The following is a 10385-nucleotide window of genomic DNA, read 5'->3' as shown; positions in this document are numbered from 1 at the left end:
CAGTTTTGTGGTTCGGTTTCGGTTTTCAGCTTAGGTCAAATTTTAAATTTTAAAATATTTCATTATTTAAAATTTAAAGATTTTCCTAAAATGTGAGAATAAGGCATGAAAATGAAAAGATTGTTTAATGACCAAAAATAAATTAATTAATAAAAAACCGTTAAGTTGCGGTTTCGCGGTTCGGTTCAAACAACGGTGGAGGGAGGCTAGAACAATGGATTTCATAGACAGAAGGTTTTTCAAGCCACTTGTCCAAGCTTGTAGATTGAGATTGATTTTCTTTTGTTGTTATCTATACCAATGACCTCATGTACAATTTGATTCCATATGACTTGACTTCTATCATCATGAGGTCTAATAAATTTGTTGTGATGAAATAGATAGAATAAAACCTTGTCGGAAAATATGGCAACAAGTTTGTCTAACATCGCATGGTAGATTGAAATATGAATTGAAAATATTCCCATATGATAGATTTGTATGGTCATTTACCATGCATAGGATCATTGATACAATTACCAATTACCTATACTCCAATTACAAGCATTTGATCATTTTAATTCATAATTAGGATCACATGTTTTCCCTAATTGAATCTCACTTTTAGTTTATCATAGCCAAAGAGCACTTGACAATCCCATCAAACTCATCAACTAAATGTCATTTTTATTTCTACCAATAGAAATTTTGCAAATTTGTAATCCACAAGGCATTCGAAATTAAAGTTCCAAGTGTAAAACTTCCAACAATAAGAGGTCATATTTGAGGATCATTATCTCTCCTTGATAGTGAAGACCAAAGTTCACTTATGATCAATAATAAGCCTATTTATGGAATTCTTACATTGATTGGTTTGTTAAATATTTTAGTAGTAATCCCAAGCATTGTGGTTATTGGAGATGGTCCTTTTATGATAAAACTAAGCGTAGGTCTAAAAAATGATATCCACAACAATGTCCTTCCTTGCACTCTAGATTAGAGCCATCTTCACTTCATAAAGCTAAACTTTTCTACAACACCTATACTTGTCATCAAAACTCTGAGCGCGTTATCTTCAATAAAGATTTTCATCTTAACACCTATATTATAAATTTTGACATATAAAATATTCTTTATGTAACAAAACTTCAACAAATTATAATGTTCAAGTTCAAGCGCCTTCCAATTATCTTTAAATTTTACCATTAGGTCTCACTCATAGTCCTAGAATTGCTCCTAGCTGCATGCAAATTCATGTATATGGCTCAATGTAGAAAAAATCGTTAAAGGGTTAGTTGACAATGAGGGGATCATATTATGGAGGTAGAAGTAGAAAAAGAGTGTTTATGTCTCTAAAATGCCAATGTGGCCACAACGCACATCGTATAGTTTGTTCACTTGAAGCTTTAAAGACAAAGATGTGAGAAACAAAAAGCTATTATTTCATTAACTTTGTCAGTTCTTTATTTAATGTTACCAATGTATGTATATGTAATACGCTATAGAGGGGGGTCCCAACTCCCAAGAGGAACTAGACGATGCTTTGTTGGACAAGAATGCATCTCCTCAAATATATCTTTATTGCAAAATATCTTGCTTTTACTAGCAATTGATGTGACACACCTAAAGTTAGTATATCTTAATGCCAAATTCGTGTCACTACTAGGCTCTCTATTTTTCCCACAAACATCATCCATAACATTCATCGATGCTTCAAAAAAGTATCTCTGCATGTGCGTATGTCATAGTTACGTGGACAAAGAGATGTCCCTTAAAAGTGAAACTTATATCAACAATAAAGAAAGTGTGTCATTTATTTGATTTTCATCGTTTGGTCTACGTATTTGTAGATTATAAAACGACATATGACATAGATCTAGTTGTATTGATCCCAATTAAGGCACTTTCCCCCATACATATAATTTGCACATATGAATGCACAATGGATGTACTCCGATGTGTTTATACCTTGCTAAAAGGCATGTCAAAGGACTATGATCAAATTGTTCTATTCATAAGATATTTCATGTATGAAGTTTTGCTCGAATACAATTATCTTTACGTTGCATCTTATTCATGGAGATATAATTAACGATACTACAAATTAAGTCTCTTATAAATATCTTATCCTACATTTAGAAAAATTGGACGACAAATCTAGATCATACCATCGTAAATCTAGCAACTTGTTTTAGCTAGTTATGGTGGATGACTCGTGATTTGCAAGCTTGGGATGACTTTGTTGATTGTTTCCTGACACCAAATTGTTACAGGTTTGAAAATTCATGCGTAACAAACTTTAAAGATTTAACGTGTTTTTGGATATACATTGAGGCTTTCAACATGGGTTTGTAGACATAAAAGCCCATGCACCCTGGGGAGAAATATGACCAAGGAGAGATAACTAAGGCCTCTCTAGCTTTCATCATAGAGCCAATCTTGATAAAAGGTAGGTGCTAATTCATTGCATGAACCACCATTGTTCCTATGTCATTTCTTATTCATCCATGTGAACATAAACATGTGTTGGCATGCTCTTGGTTAACTAAGCTATAAGTAGGGTAGGGATTGACCATGAAATATGTGAGGGCAAAATGGTACAAGATTATTATTAACTTATTGCCAAATTTCGTCCCAATAATTGGTACTTTCAAGTCTTGTGAATTGTGAAGATTGTTATGCATGTTCTTATTTCATCTTCGTCGACCTCAAGAACACCCCCCATTGTGAAAACCTAGTGTTAGGTAGGGGTTGTAAGTAGCTAACATAAGTGAGATTATCGACATTAGAGCTTGCTTTACCATGTCACCCTAATAAAGTCAATAGCCATTGGGCGCATGTCGTAATAATTGACTCAACACATGTTATTATTCATCCACTATCCTCATAAGGTCATGACCAATGGTGGTTGTTGACCAAATATTCTAATAATTTGATTCTACACATGTTCTTATTCATGCCTGTCGATCTCAACGCCAACCAACAACAAAGGCCTAGTGCCAACATCGACATTTTCCAAACCTAAGTAGGGTTTACAAACATTTAGATAACCTATCCAAGTTTAACAACATTTGGCCTACTTCCATACAAGTGAGGTAGGTCAACCATGGACAATGTACTACCTCATTGCCACCTACCTTAGTTTGGGAAGGTTGGACCATCCATGCTTGATGAGCTTTTTGGTAGGTAATCTTAATCGTGACGCCTACCAAGTGTCATGATTCACAATGTTACTACCAAAGAAGAAAGTGGAGATCGGAGGAAGGGAAATATTGAAGAAGAAGAAGAAGAAGAAGGGGGAGAGGATGAGACAAACCGTAAAAGAGAGCGGAGGTCCCGAAGGAGCATAAAAAAAACTGGCCACCCACCCCCTCACCTCGGTGATACTCCATAAATATCTCTTAATTTAGTAGATGCCATTGTGGAATGTAAGGGTTGAACCCATGACCTCCAACCAGGTCCATCCATCTCTCTTTGGCTTTCTCTCTCTCTCTCAAACCACACAAGATATGGCTACCGGAAAAAGTATATATAGAGATAGGTAGATCACTAGAAAACATATCAAAAGACAAACAAAATACCGCAAGGAAAAGTATATGTATATAGAGACATATAGATGCCCGCTGGAAAACATATTTGGACAAATAGAATACCATCGGAAAGTATATACAGAGAGATTCTACACGTGCACACGAGAGGCAGCCTAATTAAATAATTAATTAACTAATTAAGTACCTAATTAACTAACTAAGTACCTACTTAACCAAGTAAGGGAAAAATATACATAGAGATAAGGAAAAGATATATAGAGAAAGACAAGACTTAGACAAGAGAGATTTTACACACACATATATGAGAGGCTAAGGATAAGGGAAGGCTAATTAACTAATTAATTAACTAGCTAAGACCATAATTAGGTAATTAATCACGAAGGTAAGGCCGCCTTTTTTCATTTTTTACTTTGTTAATATTTTTTTTTGTTTTTGTGTTTGAAAGGATAGAAATAGATACTAACGAAATTAAATAAGCTTACTCTTTCTCTCTATATCTCTCTATCTTTCTGTCTGTCTGTCTGTCTGTCTGTCTGCAAATTACGAAGAAAAACCACACACGATCTTCCTCTTCAATCTCCATCTCCATCATCTCTGTGTGCGCGATCGCTTAGACGAGACCGTCTTCCTCAGATCTTCTACTAGTTCCGCAGGTAAATCTTCTCATCTCATCTTATTTCTTTTCATCTCTTCTCATTTCTCCCCGACAAGCTCATTTTCATCAGAGATTCGAAGGTAAAGCTCTCTCTCTCTCTCTATGTGTTTAACTCAGCTCCTCGCCTCTCTCCAATCTTGTTTTCATCAGATCTTTGAAGGTAAATAAATCTCCCTCTCTTCCTCTCACACACAAACACAATCTGATCGTTAACTAGCTAAAATTTCTTCCATTGCTGGGCTTTCTTTGGATCCCTCACTTTTCAGTCTTTCCAGATGTCTGCGATAGTGTGTTTATCTAGGGTTTCAATGCCTTATCCATGACAATTCGACTTCATTTTCACATTTTCCTGCAACTTCTCCACGTTCAAGTTCCCTTCACTATTCACGTCTTGAATCCAAGTGTATGTCTTCTGCACCTTCTCCAGTTACAAAAGTCCTTCATTTTTTCACTTCTTGAGTTGGAATGTAAGTTTCCTATATCTTCTCCGCACACCTTTGCTTCATTTTCATCCTCAGGATCGAAGTATAGGTTCTCATACATTCCATTTTCACTTATTGAATCAAAACATGGATTTTCCTCTACATTCTCTCTATATTCTACTTCGTTCTTTCCTTTATCCAATCCTTAACATTTGCAAATCAAAATTTAGGAAGTTCCACACGCTTCCTTTTTTTCTGTCATTTGCAAATGATTCCAGCTATGTGTAACCATTCCCTTTTCCACATTTAGTTTCCTTTTGTGTTTTTCAAAGTAAACTAAGATAATTGGTCTTCTCTGTAGGATCTGATAATGTGTATAAATAAACGGTCATCTCTTCAGGATCTGCGAGTCCGGATCCAGTTCCCTCTATGTGAATGCACATAAATATATCATACGTTCTGTATCCATGTCTTGTCTTTATCTTGAATCGTAGCTTAACGTATTCTGACACATTTTTCTAGCAACCTTTCGGATAGGATGATGTGATTCCACCTGGTGCCACTTTCCATCTTCCACGTGTCACTGGATAGGCTACTATGTTTTATCTCCCCTTCACAATCGGATAATCTTCTTTTACTTGTGCACATTAACAATTGATTTTAGCCATGTACGTTTGTAATGGGGATGAATTTGTCAAGGCATAGTCAAATCTTGCTTTAAGTCTTAGATATGTCATAGTGATACTAAGATAATTGATCTTTCCAGAAGTTGCTAATTGTCATAGGGAGAAGCGCTTGAGAGTTTCGTTTGTTTATATAGGGATGAATTTTTATCAAGGATTTCTTCTACTCAATGAATACTAATATGCCAAGCTTTGTTTAATATTGTTACACCAAGTCCAAGTGATATCCATCTACTTTGGGAGACGTTGCCAATGGATCCATCTGATCACACCTGCAATTTATGTGCAATTTATGCCTCTGTCCCACAATATTCTTGATAGGCATCTGAGTCAACATTATTTGAACTACTTATAATCTTCTGTGCTCATTCTTTGTCAATTGTGACCCATTCTAAACATTGCATTTGTCATGGCAGTTCATCCATTGTAACCGAAAATGAGGGAAATTCTCCACGTTCAGGGTGGACAATGCGGCAACCAGATCGGCTCCAAGTTTTGGGAAGTAGTATGCGACGAACATGGAATAGATCCCATCGGAATGTATAATGGTGATTCTGAGCTTCAGCTTGAACGAATCAATGTATATTTCAGTGAAGCCAGTGGTGGTCGATATGTACCTAGGGCTGTTCTCATGGATCTTGAGCCTGGTACCATGGATAGTGTTCGCACTGGTCCACTTGGACAACTCTTTAGGCCTGATAATTTTGTGTTTGGCCAAAGTGGAGCTGGAAATAACTGGGCGAAAGGACACTATACTGAAGGTGCTGAACTTATTGATTCTGTCCTGGACGTGGTGAGAAAAGAGGCTGAGAATTGTGACTGTCTTCAAGGTAGGCCTTCTTTTTATGCAGTTCTATTGATCAATGAGATAAACCTAGTCCATTGTAATGTTGATCAATGCTATAGTTTTAATTGGAATTGATATGACATTCATCATGGGTATGAACTTAGTTAAAATTATTATGATCGAAAATTTCCAAGACCTCTTCTCTTACCTGCTAATAATGGGAATTCAGGTTTTGAAGTTTGTCACTCTCTTGGAGGAGGCACAGGTTCTGGAATGGGAACCTTGTTGATCTCTAAAATGAGAGAAGAATATCCTGACCGGATGATGCTCACATTCTCTGTTTTTCCATCCCCTAAGGTGTCTGACACTGTTGTGGAACCATACAATGCAACTCTCTCTGTCCACCAACTTGTTGAAAATGCGGATGAATGCATGGTCCTTGATAATGAAGCTCTGTATGACATCTGCTTCCGCACGCTAAAGCTTACCACTCCAACTTGTAAGTCCTTGATCATGTCATTATTGCACTACTATTCGATCTATTCAATATTATGTTGTCACATCTTCATATAACCATCTCCCACTGAGGTTTGGTAGCATTATGAAAAATTAATGCTGATTATTTTTAAATTCTAGTCTCACTGACTATGCATAAAGCTGATATGCTAGGCATATAAACAAATAAGCATGGATCAAATTGAAAAGTTTTACCAATTTAATGTTTAAGAGAAAACTCTCTCATTGAATGCATTAGGTCAATACATTTTTATCAACTTTAAGATAAAGTAAAAACGAAAGCTCCTATCTAATGCACTCTGTGATATGGATCCACAACAGTTGGCGATTTGAATCATCTCATATCTGCAACTATGAGTGGAGTAACGTGTTGTCTTAGGTTTCCGGGACAGCTCAATTCAGATCTTCGAAAGCTTGCAGTGAACTTGATCCCCTTTCCTCGGCTTCATTTCTTCATGGTAGGTTTTGCTCCTCTCACTTCAAGAGGCTCCCAACAATATAGATCTCTCACCGTTCCAGAGCTTACTCAACAAATGTGGGATGCAAAGAACATGATGTGTGCTGCTGATCCTCGCCATGGCCGATACTTAACTGCATCAGCCATGTTCCGAGGAAAAATGAGTACAAAAGAGGTGGATGAGCAAATGATTAATGTACAGAACAAGAATTCATCATACTTTGTGGAGTGGATCCCCAACAATGTGAAGTCGAGTGTTTGTGATATCCCTCCAAAAGGCCTGAAAATGGCTTCAACTTTTATAGGGAATTCAACATCGATTCAAGAGATGTTTCGACGCGTTTCTGAGCAATTCACAGCTATGTTCCGTCGAAAGGCTTTCTTGCATTGGTATACTGGTGAAGGAATGGATGAGATGGAGTTTACTGAAGCTGAAAGTAACATGAATGATCTTGTTTCAGAGTATCAACAATATCAAGAGGCAACTGCTGAAGATGACATCGATTATGAAGATGAAGAAGCCGCATAGTAGAGAATATAAAAGTCCCCTATGTTTGAATTCATTCATTTGTTGGCTTTTGCTTATGGAGTTTCATATCTTTTATGGACTTGAGATCATATGATGGTTTCTATCTATCTATAGGTTTCAAAATTCTTTTGTTTTTTGAATTTGGTAATGTTTTGAGTTTCATATCTTATGGACTCCTATTAGGAACATTATTGATGGGTTCTATCTAAAGGTAGTACTGCACTATTCATTTGTGAGTTCCTTAATTGCAATTATTTTATGCAAAGAAGAATCTTTCCAGATCAGATTCAAGTTAATTGTCTGTCTTGTGATTCTTAAACCAAGTTAATTCAGATTTGATGTTGCTTCTCTTCACTTCTTATCTAAAGGCAGTACTATGCTATTCATTTGTGATGTCCTTTATTTATGTTAATTTCGACTCGAAGTTGCATCTATGTGCATCTATCTAAAAGCACTACTATGCTATTCATTTGCGAATCTCTCTATTATTATCTGTCATGTACTGAACATTCCTTCCTAGTCATTTAAAAATTTAATCATTTGTGTCCTGATTGCTGTCATATCCAAGTAAGATCTGAGGTAAGTGGATCTTTGTGATCCAAATGTGTGATGAGGGTTGGCCAATGAAATAACATGGAGATGATGGTTTCTGTATCAGTTCATGGGGAGAACAATGCTATGTAGTGTTTTGTATTACTTGCTGAGAACATGAAATAACAGGTTTCCACAGCCTTATCTAGAATAAAACAAAGTCTTTGTAAAATATAGAAATATATATAACCAATGTAGAATTCGACAAGTAGATTCATCTTGGTTAGTTCACACACACACATACTCCCACATATGTGTTGGTTCACACCATAATTTTTTGGTGTAGATTTTTATTGCAAAATTCTTTTGTGAACTTTGCTTTTTGTATAGTATTATTTTTATCATGAACAGATAAGCTATCATTCTCGATCACCTGTTACCAATATGCCATTGTGCTCGAGAAATCGTAGGAAACCATTTCGATGCGCAATTGGTAGGTAAAGAAAACAAATGAGCTAAGAACGAAAGCTCTGGACAAGAATCTTCGGGGTAGTTAGTCATATGCTTGGCATGTGCAAGAGTAGTAAAGTGTGGTTGTCAACTTGCCACTTCAAAAGGATGATGTCTTGATGAGAGAAAAATAATAGGAGACAAGACACATGTTGATGTGAAGGAGCTGGCACATGTAAAATTTACATGTACAATGTGAGATATATATATATATATATAGTTCCAAGTGTGTAAATATACACATTTTATCAAGCAATTTCATTTGCATAGCCCTCGCTAGAAAAATAAGATAACTTATATCATTAATAAAACTATTTTTTAAACATGATGATCATAATTCATTTATATTTTAGAAGCTACTTAAAGTGTGATGGTCTAGTTGTAAAGCATGCTCTTCAAGGTGTTTGGATGTGTCAATGCAAACCTTAATGGGTGTCCTCCCAAACATTTGATGGAAATTTTCTTGACATAAAATTTTAGGGAGTCCTTTTTAGTGGTCATGCTCCCTTATTCAGAACCTTGAGAGACGCATATCCTCAATCCAACGAAGTAAAGCAAGCAATGATTGTTAAGAGACTAGTTGAGCTTGGTGAGAAATTTGGTACCGTTGTGGGTACCTTTGGATGATTTAGGATGGACATTTTCAATGTATGGATACTCATTAGAGACTTTCAACTAGCATTAATGATGGAAGAAATGATTTCCACCTTATATCAATACAACTTCGTTCACATTCTCTTTGATGTGATACAAGGTGTCGAGGGACAAGTAAGAAGACCCGTTGATTATGCATGCGGGAATAAGAGTATCACACTTTGATACAATGGTGATGCATTCAACTACATTTGAATTATTTCTCCATACAATGTAGTTTGCAAACAATCATAAATCATAATGTACATTAAAGATTGCAACATTATTTGTAACATTCTTGAACATTGAGAGTTACTAATTAATTCCAAATATATTGTATAAATAATTAATTTACTTTTGGTCCCATAGACCATATATGACCTTCGAGGACGATGACAAAATCTCTCTCTCTCTGGTGAAAACACACATTTATATTAATAAATGTGCGTGAATGGAGTATGATCACCCACTCACTATACAAGTAGTGGAACATGCTGAATTGCCAAGAGGCAAGCGAACACTCTTGAAAGGAAATAATTTTTACTTGTTCCAATAAAGAAAATTGCCACATTAGTACTCCCTTCAACTTGTTGTAGATATGCTTTGACTCCATACCTACCATCAAATACAAAAGCATTATGCATATCCCAATTATGATGTAATCCCCAATACCAAAGAAATAGGAAAACGATCTCCATGTTTGCTTTTGGGTCGACATGTGTGGATTGTGCAAACACCCACTATCTTGGCATCAAATAATATTGTGACAAAACTTCCCAAATTTGAGAAATGTAACTCCAAATTTGACAAGCAATCGAACAATGTATAAAATGATGAGTACTATCTTCCACTTGAACAATGCAAAACAAAATTGGCCTATTGCTATGCTAGTCCACGTTGCTTTAGAGTTAGTCCCAAAGGAAAACCCCCAATCAAAACTCTCCAAATGAAGAACTTCATTACAAGTAGCAATTTAGAATGCCAACTACGTTTTAAGATCTTTCACTATCCAGAATTATGTACTTTCCATTCTCGTTTAGTATTAGATGATAGCCATCGAAGCAACGGAGCAATGGTACAAGAGATTAGTAGATACATGTAAAAACGACATCGGACCCCATAAACACCAATA

General features: G+C 36.0%; 1 protein-coding gene across 2 annotated transcripts; it reads left to right on the top strand.

The window, feature by feature from the left end:
• The first annotated feature begins 4047 nt into the window (after window positions 1–4047).
• Window positions 4048–7875, top strand: LOC147860948 (tubulin beta-5 chain-like). 2 transcript variants are annotated; one of them, XM_087323318.1, is made up of 5 exons: window positions 4100–4183; window positions 4303–4345; window positions 5707–6120; window positions 6307–6576; window positions 6915–7875. In XM_087323318.1, exons 3-5 carry the CDS (start codon window positions 5727–5729, stop codon window positions 7577–7579), a joined length of 1329 nt encoding a protein of 442 aa, XP_087179444.1. In that variant the 5' UTR covers window positions 4100–4183; window positions 4303–4345; window positions 5707–5726; the 3' UTR covers window positions 7580–7875. The 2 variants fall into 2 exon arrangements, with proteins under 2 accessions (XP_087179443.1, XP_087179444.1); XM_087323317.1 differs by lacking the exon at window positions 4303–4345 and having other exon boundaries at window positions 4048–4183.
• Window positions 7876–10385: the final 2510 nt, after the last annotated feature.

Source organism: Azolla caroliniana, unplaced genomic scaffold (assembly GCF_043228905.1).
Source record: "Azolla caroliniana isolate FFs.n. ecotype wild unplaced genomic scaffold, voAzoCaro1.0.p SCAF_8, whole genome shotgun sequence".
Lineage (NCBI taxonomy): Eukaryota > Viridiplantae > Streptophyta > Polypodiopsida > Salviniales > Salviniaceae > Azolla > Azolla caroliniana.
This window is presented reverse-complemented; position numbering and strand designations above follow the sequence as displayed.